General features: G+C 26.1%; 2 protein-coding genes across 3 annotated transcripts in view; one reads left to right on the top strand and one right to left on the bottom strand.

Moving 5' to 3' along the window:
- LOC107438323 (methionine aminopeptidase 1) overlaps positions 1–7514 on the bottom strand; it is a 30506-nt gene extending 22992 nt beyond the window's left edge. Inside the window, exon 1 of one of the 2 annotated variants that reach the window (XM_087159904.1) lies at positions 7250–7514. In XM_087159904.1, coding sequence (XP_087016030.1) covers positions 7250–7369 — 120 coding nt within the window. In that variant the 5' untranslated portion in view covers positions 7370–7514. The remainder of the gene's footprint in view (positions 1–7249) is intronic. The other variant, XM_087159905.1, reaches the window with a different exon arrangement.
- A 50-nt stretch (positions 7515–7564) lies between these two features.
- Positions 7565–10699, top strand: SmD3 (small ribonucleoprotein particle protein SmD3). The gene is made up of 2 exons (XM_087159906.1): positions 7565–8000; positions 10585–10699. Exons 1-2 carry the CDS (start codon positions 7682–7684, stop codon positions 10632–10634), a joined length of 369 nt encoding a protein of 122 aa, XP_087016032.1. The 5' UTR covers positions 7565–7681; the 3' UTR covers positions 10635–10699.
- The last annotated feature ends 2291 nt before the right edge of the window (positions 10700–12990 follow it).

Genomic DNA, 12990 nt, shown 5'->3' with positions numbered 1-12990 from the left:
AGATTCGCTCATTTTGAAATTTATTAATAGAGTGCGAGAATTTCTCGCGTTAATCATTTTTTAATGCAAGAAAAGAAAAAAATATGCGAGATTCTCGCGTTCTCGCTTTGTAGGGAAAACACTGCTAATATATATACTAATTAAATTTAAAGTAACAGAAATGTTGTATTCACAAAGAAAAGCCTATTTGGGTATAATAAAATTTTATGTATTTTTTTAAAAATGAATATGTAATATTTTTTTTTTTATTCTAATCATCTCGGGCGATATTGTCACATTTTGTAAGAGGAAAACACACTAACTATTTCGTTTTTTGCATTTCGTAAATCATCACATAAAAAAATAATTGAAAATTGTAAAATCCGTGAAAGAAAAGAAAACCAAAATTAAAAAATCATGTTAAAATTAATCATTCAAGCTAAAATTAATCATTTGTTCCCCTCTGGAAGGGGAAAAAAATTCTGCAGAAAAGAAATTGTTTGCTTTAATATTCTTTATTTTATTTTTCATTTTTTTCAAATAAAAATCGAAAAATTACGAACATTTCTTTCTCCTCCGATGCGCGAAAAAGGCATCTTTTAAATATAATTTCAAAGGAAAAAAAAATAATAAAAAATTGAAAATTTTTGCAGAAAGAAAACCAAAACTTTTTACTTTCAAAGAAAAAATTCTTTCTGCGAGAATTCTGTAACGTTCTACAACATTGTCGTCGTGATTCTGCCATAGGGATCTAGACTTTTCTTTTCTTCAATAAAGACTTTTGCTTTTATTATGACATGACAATTAAGAGGGTACCTAAGACTTTATTTTTTTTTTCTTCTTGAAAATATGATAAATAGAAATTTGAGACAGTCTGCTTCAAAATTTTCTTTCGAGAATTAAGATAGATTTTTACTTTTTTTTGTTTTGCTTTCGAACATAATCTTTTGTTTTTACACATGCTTTTATGATAGCGTTTTTTTATAAAGCGCTTCTGATAGACTATATTTCGTTCAACGTTTCATTGATATTTTTTCCCCCAGAAAATATTATTTATGGCATATTTAAGTTTGTTTTAAGAATTTAAATTTTTTGTTTTCTTTCTTTTATTTCTCAGATTTAAAACTTAAGATTTTTTAATAGCTCGTAGTTAGTTTTTTATTTATCTTAAACATTTCATAGGGATAACTATTATAGTTTTTTCCCTTTATCCCTTACCAAAAATATAGCTAAGTTTTGATTATTTCTTAATAATGACTAAACTTATTGATATAAAAATAATATTTATTACAGATTAAAAAAAAAAATTTTGCAATTCGACTGAATATTTGGAATTTAGCCAAATCACTATTCGCTATATCCCTATCTTATCACGTTATTGATATGATTTATTGACTTTCTTAAAAAAATATATGTATACAATTCATTCTTAATAGCTAGTCCAATTCATAGCAATTTTCAATATTTTATTTGTTAACTCAGAGCTCATTCTGGGCAGGGTAAACAGGGCGCAGCACCCTGCTGCCCTTTTAGTCAAAAGAATCCACCCTGTTGCCTCTGAAGTAAATTGGTGCCCTGATCAGGGTTGGGTTTTTGACGTCAAAAAGTGGTTTTTGACACGACAAGGGCATAATACTGGTTTAAACCGTCAAAAATGTCAAAAACTGAAGTTTGCCAAGAAAATATATAAACTTCAAAACTACCAACAGTTGTCATGCATTATATTAAAATTTAAATTATACTATAGGTAATCAGCAGGTTTTAAAATATTTTTTAATTAAAATTAAGGTAAAATAACAGATTTAAAATTTGACATATAAGGAACATATAAGGACATATTTGACATATAAGGACATTTTTGACATATAAGGAACATATAACTAATATTTATAAGGAACTTGCAAGTTATGTTGTATAAATACAAACTTGATACAAGATACAAGTGTATAAAAATTTTTTTTTAATGTTATACCGAGTATCTTTATTATCCAATATGTTAATTTGAATTTGAAAGTAGTTATATTTATGAATAATGATAAATATAATTCATATTTTTTTATTATATTTATTTATAATTATTACACTTATCATTTTAAAAAAATTTTTATCTCTAAATTTTTTTTTCTCCACTTGTATTAAGAATACAAATAATGCATATCTTGAAAGCAAGAAGTAATTATTCAACAGCTGAATATTTAGATATTCAGCAAAACTATATCGTATTCAGCAAAATGAAATTCACAAGTATTTGGATAAACTAAATTTTCAGCATAGTAAATGAATAGGCTGAATATACTGTAAATCGACACTAACTACTCTGTGTATTTGACAGTATTATTCTTTAAAAATGTCTAATTTTTAGTATAATCTATACTATACACTAAATTTGGTTAAAAATAAATTTCTTAATAATATCACTGCAGATTTTCAATAACACATGAAAATGAATACATAATATTACAAAAGATGTGAGTTTTCAAAAGTACAAGATTTTGGTTACTATTCAAAATATAAGTGTTTCTTCAAAATTTTAAATTTATTTTTTCTAGAACATATTTAGAAACACTATCCTTTAAAAAATATATAAATTTTATGTACTAATTAAATTTCACATATGAATATAGGTTTTTGACATTTTTGACAGTGAGGTTTTTGACGTGACGGTTTAAACCATGGTTTAAACTGTCAAAAACTGTCACATGTCAAAAACCTGCCAACCCTGGCCCTGATGTAATAGACTCCATACCCTTTTTGCCTTTTCTTTCCTCAACCCTTCTTTATTTTTTCCCCAAACTCTACAATGGATTTCTTAAAATTTTGTTATTTTCAACTCTTTTTATTTAGTTTGTCATTGCTGTCAATACATAGATTTATATGGGAAAGGAAAAATAGCCATCACACCCCTTGTTGCACTTGTCTTTGAAAGTTTGCAGTTACTTCACTATCACTAAATCATAATTATTATTAATCATTTTAATTATTATATGATAACTACAGACACTGAAAAACATACATTTATTATTTTTTTAATATATGCATGCATTTTAAATAAATTACTAAGCTAATTAGCTCATTAACTCGATATATATATATGTTAATTTATTAATAAAAATTAGTAATTAATGATTGCTTTGCTACTTTTAGTAAAGTAAAAAAAAAAAATGGACAGTTTTTTAATAGAACGTTTAAAGCCCATAGAAATAAATTAGTGCCTTTTTAGCAGGGTTCGCCAAGTGGGCCCACTTTGAAAAAACTCGCCCGGGTTTTATTGGGTGGGCCCACCTTGAAAAAACCCACTTGGAACGATAAGTGGGTTTTTTCAACAAAAAAAAATTTTTTTTAATTTTTTTTTATTAAAACTTATTGTTTTGCATTTACTTTTATATAATTTATTGTGAAGCATAAATTTGTCAAATAGAGTTGCATGATTTATATGATTAAGTTTTTAATATTAGTAAAGTAAAAGAAACTCGAATCTTCATATAGTTTTATAGTAGGTACTATTGAAAACTTTAAGTGGTTTTTTTTCAAAAAGTAATATTTTAATGATATTAAATCAAATAATAATTTAAATAATATAGTCTGAAAATATCAATTTTTCGAATATAGTTGCATGCTTTATATATTAATAAACAAGTTATTATTATTAATTCATGTTTAAAAAAATTGAAAAGAAACAATTTTTTTCTTTTTTTACCTAGTGATACATTAACAAATTTAAACAGTTTTATTTTCTGGCTTTAAAAAAAAAAGAAGCTAAAACTTTTTATAAGAGAATTTTTTTAAATTATTTATCTAAAAATAAAATCATTTTCCTAGGGTTAATTCTTTGAAAACAAATGGGACAAGTAACTGATACTCTTTATAATTATATGTAGTTTTATTTTCACTTTCTATTAATCTTATTATAAAAACATGTAAGACCATTAAATATTTATTTCAGTTTTTTATTTAACTCAAGTCAGATGAAATTTTATCTTTTACTGATTATAAATATTTACAGATTATAATTTTATAATAGGTAATATCCATATGTTTAATAAATATAATAAATAAATGTGTGTGAAAACAAAAAGATTAATAAACTTGTTTCTTTTATATTACTGCATTTATATTTTATAATTCTTGAGTTAAAAAATTATGAAACATAATGTACTAAACAATAAAGAAGATTCAAATATGTGATAAGAGTGATAATGCATTATTTAAACTTAATATAGAATACATATAACCAGGGTTCCCCAAGTGGGCCCACTTTGAAAAAACCCACTTGGTGGTTTTTTTCACAAATTGTTTTTTTTCTTTCTTTAATTTGGTTCAAAAAGAAGTATCCTAATACTATCATTGGACACATTGTTGAAGTTAACAAATATTTTAGAAACGTGCAACAAGCACATGAATGGGCAAATGAAAAAAACTGCTTGATGACCCAATGACACTAGGTGGAATTCATATTGTAAGCGCGTAAAAACTTTTGCCAATAAATACCATAAATATGAAGAGATTGTTCTTGAACATCAAAATGAATCTAATAATAATATGTCAAAAATATCAAATAATGTTGGGCTTTACCAATAAACTATCAATTGAGAAAAACAGATATCAATTGTTTATGAAGCTCTAAAAAAGCTTCAATCAGAAAACATTTCAATTTCAGAAGCTGTTGAAATATGAATAAACTTACTATCGTGTGATGAATTAGAACCCCATAAACATTTTGTAAAAAGATTCAATCAGGCTGTTCAGCCACATCATTTATTAGCATATGCATCCTGGATCCCAAAACAAGGGGAAAATTTTTAAATGAGGAGCAGGACCAATTAGCAGAAAACTGTCTTTCTAAGCACCATCCAGAATTTCTGCCACGTGTTATGGCATTCAAAATTTCCGATCCTGAATACTTTCCAAAATCAATGATGCTTGACACTGTTATTCAACAGTTTTCATCAAAAAAATAGTGGAAAATCATGGCAAAAAAAAACTAAATAAGTAAATAAATAAAGTACCTAGCTTCCACAAAATTTCTGTCAATTCTTTTTTTTTTTTCACTCAACACCAGCATCCTCTGTCTCTATCGAAAGACACTTTTCAACTTTCGGTTTGGTGCAGAGTAAACTTCGAAATAGATTAGGAATAGATAAAGTTACAAAACTCATAAAAGTGTATCACCATCCAAGAGAGAAATGTAGACACTTTGAATCTGTTGTACGATAATAATAATAAAGGAAAAAATGGACCTTTTTTTAAAGTTAACTCCTAACATCTGCTGACAATTTTTAACTATTTGGAGAAAGTTTATCACAATTAAAAATTAAAATATTACTTTCAAGATTTTTTAAATATTATTTTTAAGATTTCATTTGAATACAATTTATTTTGTTTCTTTTAATCATGTTTAAAAATATTGAAAGCAAACAAAAAAAATTTCTATTAAGTGATACATTAAACAACAATAAACAAATTTAAAGTTTTATTTTCTGATTTTAAAAAAATAAGCTATAACTTTTTATCTATGCTTTTTTTATAATTTTAAGATTAATTTTTTTTTTGAAACTATAAAGTTAAAATGTATCTAAAAATGCATATATTTATCTAAATATTTGAAAAAAGGGACAAGTAACTGATACTCTTTATAATTATACATAATTTTAATTTCACTTTCCATTAATTGTATTGTAAAAACATGGAAAACCATTAAATATTTATTCCAGTTTAATTTTATTACAGGTAAAAGTCAGATGAAATTATAGTGCTTACTTATACAACACTATTTAATAAATAAAAATATTTTCACAGTAAAATTTATGAGCACTAAATGAAAAAACCCACTTTTCCCTGGGTTTTTTCAAATAAAACCCAATTTTCCCCGGGTTTTTTCAATAAAACCCAGGCGGGTTGGGTTTTTTCAAACCCTGCTTTTTAGAATAATAATGCCCTTTTTTTTTAAACTTTAGCACCCTGCCCTTTTTTCTGCCTAGAATGAGCTCTGGTTAACTGAGGATTGAGTTAATTAAGAGGACATAATTGCTTTAATAAATCAATCAAACACTTAAAATAGTAAGAATTCAAAATCACACAAAATCAAATGCAAAACATTAATGTAATGAAATAAGTTACTGATACTTAATGTATAAAAACAATATTAATGCTAAAACAATAAATATTTCTTACTAATACGGTTAAAAATATTATTATTTAAACATTTCAATCAATGAAAAAATAAAATCACAGTTTCTTTTTTTTTAAATCTCAACAGTCTAATGAATTTTAAAGACAGTTGTAATCAAATGGATAAATAAGAAATAAAAAAGACAGATTAAATTAGTTTCAACAAAAAACATGACAAAATTTTTTTTAAACGTTATTCTAGGTAGATCTAGGCCTTTTCAAATTAATATGCTCACTAGTTACATATTTTAGTAGTTTTCAAAGAACTTGTATTTAAATAGGCTTAAAATAAAAGGGCATAGTTGACAATATATTTATAACCAGCAAATTATTTTAAATACAACTAATGAAAAATTATAATTTATGAATTTCATTTAACTCTTAATTTCCTTTTAATTCTAGACTATATAATAAAATTAACACATTTCTCCTTTATTAGGTATTTCTTTGCTTAAAAACTACATTATCAAACTTAAAAAAATCACACTCACAGTACATATTTATTAATTATATTTTTAAAAGTTATTTAAGAATTTACTTAATACTAGTTTTTTTTTTTTCAAGGAAAGTCTATTGGTTTATGTTGGTGATTTTTTTAAAAAATCACAGTGGATTTAAACAATGAATTTTGAGATAAACATCAAGTGATTGAAATTGCGATTTTAATAATGATTGAAATCATGACAACCTCGAACTGTACTGGGATATACATTTACAAGCTTGTCAACAATAGAACAGTTCAACTAAGTACACACTGTCTAAACAACGATTTTAAGAAGCGTAATAGCACGTGCAGACTCCACTAAAATCAATATTTTAAGAAAATTAATTTAACTACCTATAGTTCGAAGATAAGATGTATATTATTTTATAAGTTTATTTATTTTCAGTATGTAAAATATGGGACAAACAGAAGCTAAGTAGTATCCTGCCAATAATTGATAAAATATATACACTGGTATTTAAGACTTAAAAATAATAGCGAAATCCTTATAACTATATCAATGTTGTAAAATGCTAAGATCAAAATAAATGCAAGAGACTAAATTAATCACAAATAAGAAGGTGAAATTAGAAACTTATCACTTTCATGAGTTAGTACCTGAGAACAAAAATATGAACCATTTATTCCCAACTTAATACAAGTTGGGCAACGTAATTTTGCAAAATTCTCACATTTATCAGTTTCACATTTATGCTCATTAATATTTTCATTTGCCATTGTTAAATATCACTCTTTTTTTAAACCTAAATAATTGAAATTCACGCCGTAAAAACAATGAAAAGCAAATTCACGTTGGATGGGGACATGCGTTTCCGTACTTCTATTTCTGCCTTATTAAACTCAATTTAGAAAGACCTGTAAAAGTCCATAAAAGTTGTAAGCGAATTCGCAACCAGTTTCAAAAATTATCCTCAGTTTAAAGAATAAAAGCGAAAAAGCCAGATCCCCCTGCAGGGCTTTAGAATTTCTGCATTTTGTTTTTTCGCGATTGTGTGTGACTTGGAAATAGTTTTCTAGAAAAATAAAAAAATGTCGTTGGGTGTTCCTGTTAAAGTATTACATGAAGCTGAAGGACATATAGTCACTTTAGAAACTAATACGGGAGAAGTTTATCGTGGCAAGTTATTGGAAGCTGAAGACAATATGAATTGTCAGATGTCGGGAATAACGGTAACTTACCGAGACGGTCGTGTTGGTCAACTAGAAAATATCTATATTCGAGGAAGCAAGATAAGATTTTTAATTTTGCCTGACATGCTAAAGAATGCACCTATGTTCAAAAAAGCTGGTCCTAGATTAGGGGCTGTTGCAAGTGGGAGAGGAAAATCTGCAATTTTGCGAGCACAGGGTAAGTAGTTCTTAATTTTATGAATTTCTACTGGAGCATATAATGTATTAATTTGCAGCTCCTTATGCAGTGAAGTAAATTATTAAATAATGAGGTAATAATGAAGTAAATTTAGTGGGGTATATTTCATGATCTGTGATGCCAACTAAATACGCCAAGGTGTGATTCCACCCAGTTTTGTAGTAAAGTTAATTGAAGTTTTGATATAGTCTGTATATGTGTATCACAAGAGCTTTTCTCTGGTTGCCAATTTGTCATTTCATGTGGATGATTTCAAAAAAAAGTTTTGTCTAAGCCCATTTGGAGAAATTTATCGCATAATTAACTTATTGTTGATAATTTTCACATTTAGGCAAGACATGATTTCATATTTCAAAGTTAGTAGCAAAGTTTGCTATTGCTAAAGAATACTACTAGCAAAATCAGACTTCATGCAAGCATTTATTAAAATGGCATTGTAGTACATTTTGTGATGCAGAAAATTTTATATTATCATTGCTGTCTTAGTTATTGCAACAAAACGATCGCTGAATGTTAAATATTTATACTAGCATAAAAGTTTAATTACTCAAGTTCGTAACTTCGAAAACGTTGGTAGTTATGATTCCGTATTTCAAATATTGAGATTTTTAAAGATGATGTGGGAATTACTGGGTAGGAAGTAAGACAACTAAATGTGATACATGCCAAAAGCAGATTTTTAAATTGCGTTGACTCACAATGGCACAGTCTCGAATTGAGCACATCAAAAATTGATTAGTTAAATGAAATTCACGTGCCATAATAATAATGTATTGGAATGCGGTTGACCATGTAAAAAAAAAAACACTAAGTAACCAGCTGAAATAACTTCTGAAAAAACAACTAAGATTAATGACAGTATTATATCTATCAAAATGTGATTACATAAATTTAAACTTGGGGATGTCTCTGAAAATGGAGATTAACTCAAATAACTGCCCAGCAAACATATTTCAATGTTGTCGCTTACTTCATTTTAGCAACATTTGTTGAACATTTGGCTACTATTGTCGCCATTCTGACATGATCCCTAGGAGTCGAGTCATAAGTGACACTAGTCATTTAAGTCAATGACCAGCAATGAAATAACTAAAATTTTAGTGACAGTTTAAAATTATATAATAGCATATAAAATTTAATTACTCTCTACTCATTTAAGAGCTTATGTATAAAACAGTAATAAAGGAAAACCTTTCCAATATTTAATTGAAAGTGTAATATTTTTTTTAAGAGTTGCAATTTTAACAAAAAATATCTGGAATTTAAGAAATATTGAGAATTTCATATAAAATTTTACTTTTCATTTTAAAAACATCTTTGTGTTACTTTTCTTATCATATTCATATCACCATGTTCAAAAGACCATATTTTGTAAGCGAACTAATTAGTTTCCTTTCAAAATATGGTCTTTACTGCTTTTAAGCCAAAACTCTTATTTATTATTATAAAATGCATTTTAGTGTACTGGTCAATTACAAAGAGGGTCAGTAATGATAAACTATAAAAGTTTTTTTAGCTATAAAGTAGAATTTTTTCTTAACTGCTCCTTTTGCTGTCTAATTATTAAAATACATATTAGATGTTTTTTTTTTTAATTTTGAAATAATTTAAGACATTTAGATTTTAAAATATAATTTAAAGTTCAAGAGCAGTACATTTTTTTGCCAAAATCTTCAATAAACATGGAAAGTACTTAATAAAACTTAATTTGCTTCAAAAAATATAAAGATGTAAAAGTCAACATATTTTGAGCACTAAACCATGAGTGCCCATTTTCAGGACTAGCCAGACGTGAATAAAGAAAGCATAAGTATTTGAAACAGAAAATATAAAATTTGCCAATGAAAAAAGTTTTGTAGCAAGTTTTATTCATCAAATATCTTTCTGCTTTAGTTTCTTGGAATTATTCATTTGAAACATGGAAAACTATTAAAATTATCAGTTTTAATTTGATTCTTTTGAGGATTTGAATTGATGTGTCTAATAGACACGTTAATTGCAATAATACACACTGTCTATTATTGCAAAAATTTCTCTTCAGCATGATTAAATTTTCTGTAATTGTATTGAAATTTAAATATTATATTTATAAATTATTCATTAAAATGTGAAAAAATAAAAATTCAAAGATTCAATTTTGGAAAATAAATTTTTCAATTGTATTGTTAGTATTCTTGTCACTAAGTGAAAATTTAATTTTTTGAAAAATTAAATAGCTTAAGCAAAATGCTATTTAGTGTGAATCCAGTGCAATTTTCATTCATTAAAATTCTATAATTACATTCATTGAGAACATAAGTGAGAAAAAATTGCTTATATTAACAACAGTACACCTTAATAACTTAGTACATCCCTTTTTGTGAATATTGAATTAAGGTTCTTAGCAACATGATAAATGGTATGCAGGAAACATTCTTTGAATTATTTGTGGTATTCGTTTATCTGTAGTCATCGACCATATGATCTATATAGTTTATTGTATTTTACATTGTATTCTATTTTTGTAATTTGATTATGTTAAAAGAACTTTTCGATGCAATGTTGTCTGATTTTTTTCTTTTAGCGGCAAGAGGAAGAGGCCGTGCCAGATCATTGTTTCAACGACGTAAATAACTCATCTCTTCATCATTTATGTATATCTCCTGTAATCTTCATTAAAGTGTTGTAGCATTTTCTTATCTGATAGTGTTTTATTTCAATTTTATCACAATGTTTCTTGTAATGTTCAGTTTTCAAATATTTCACTAATATCTGTGTCAAATGCTTTCTCATTTACATTGTTTGATTTAGGTTTTATTTATTTCACCTAAATTAATTTCAACATATATAATTATAGTTTTTAAGCATAAATTATATAAACTTCATCTTTTAACCATTATAAAATACAAATAGATTTTGAGGTTTTTAAGATATTTTTGAAACTGCTTCTTTCATAGGTGATTTCAAAATAATAGCTTGATCTCAATAAATTAAACCTGTATGTTAGTTTACAGGGGTCTGTTTAGAAGAAATTTGGGTCCACGGACCCTTCGTAAATTTTTTTATCTTCATTATTGTTAATTGAATTGTTATTGTTATCTTCATCATGTTAATTGAATAAACTCTTCCCAGAGGGGAGGGGGAGAAAGACGGTTCGAGACAAACTAAGTTTTCCAAGTTTCCCTAAGTTAAAATTCCAAATGTAGTATTCTAAGATGCAATTTTTAATGCTTGAAGTGAAAAGGGGTTAAAGAAGATGCAAAACTTTTCTCTCCTAGATTTTTCAGACCAGATTATTGTTCATCTCTCTGATGTTTTGAAAGCTGAAATTTCTAGCAAATTTTAGGTTTTTTAGTCGTAGCTTTTGAATGATATATACTAGTGTTTAATTGATTTAGAAATATACTCAATGTGTTAACTTCATTATTATGACTGGTTAATATTGTTATCCTGTCTGCTCTTTTAATTTATGTACGAAGAATAATTAATTTTTTATTATTTATAATCAAATTTTTACATTTAGTTTTTACTGCTAATAAATAAAATTTAGTTATGCAGGTTTCATTGATTATGAATGAACATCCTTATTCACATTAAACTGATTCTTGATTTACGGATCAGAATTCATCTAAAATGTTCTGCGAATTGCGGTTTAACTGAAAGTAATTAATGAATCACATATCGAATATTACTTTAAAGTGATAAATTACTCATCAGAATTCATATTACGGTATTTTATAAATCACACATCATGATTCACATTAAGTGATTTATCAATCACATATCATGATTTCAATTAAAGTTACTTCTAAATCATAAAACGTGATACGTATTTAAGTAATTTCTGAATTATGCCTCACAATTCTCATTCTAGTAGTTTACAAATTACGATTTACAAAAGAGAGATTTAAGAATTAACACCCACAATTCTTATGAAAATGATTTAAGAATCATACATAGCTGTTCTATATTAAGCACCTTTCTAATTGCAATTTGCATCATAATGATCATTATTCACATAAAACTATTAGCTAATCATGCAACAGAATTCACATTAAAGTGATTTATGTATCTCGCATTGTGATTTATATCTTGTTAGCTCGTGCGTTTTGTATCATTTGCTATTCATGTTATTCCGATTTAAGAAACATACACTGCATTTCAATTTACAAATCTCACATTGTGATATGTGATTTACGCAATCTTCAGGACTTACTTCACCTTTCTTATAATATTGATTTTCATATAGTATATCTAAATTTGCATAAATGCAATTTAAAAATTACGCTTGGTGAAAATTTGGCATATTCTCAAAATTTACATTTTATGGATATATTTTAAAGAAAATAAAACTCGGCAAGTCTTAGTTATCTGTAAAATATTGTTCTACATTAGATTTTATTTTGTTAAAAATGCATTACTGATATTCTGAAGTAACAAAATAGAAAATTTGATATTAAAATTGAAACAGATATGTTAAATGGATATATTTTGTTAATTTATCTAATTATATACATTTCCTGTAACCTAAAATTTGATATAACATATTAAAAAAAAGTATATAAATTTAAAAACTGTGCAATTACACAAACTTTATCAATTATTTACTATTCTTGTTTAATGTAATATGCATTATACTTTCATTCAGTTTCATTAATTCTACTTCACTTCATTAAATTTTTCTTGAAAAGTTTCTCTGATGCTAGTTTTAAATGTTGGCTAGTATTCTATGTCCATTGGATTTTTTTGTCAATTGGAATTTTTTAAAGTGATTTGAAACAGCAATGTAATTATCAACCATTTGTATTATTAGCTGATAAATTTAATAAATATATATTTTTTTTTTGTCAAACAAGCATTCTAATTTAAAAATATACAATTTCCGCTTCTATGTAATTGTAACTTACAGCAGTTATAAAGAATAGCATATTATTCGTAAAAAAGCATAATTTCATAATACGACGGAGGTTTTGAAAAACAGCCCTAAAAA

Source organism: Parasteatoda tepidariorum, chromosome 3, assembly GCF_982258835.1.
Source record: "Parasteatoda tepidariorum strain Cologne lab strain chromosome 3, Ptep-v5.0, whole genome shotgun sequence".
In the NCBI taxonomy this organism is placed as follows: Eukaryota; Metazoa; Arthropoda; class Arachnida; order Araneae; family Theridiidae; genus Parasteatoda; species Parasteatoda tepidariorum.
The sequence above is the reverse complement of the archived record's forward strand: the minus strand, read 5'-3'. Positions and strand labels throughout refer to the sequence as shown.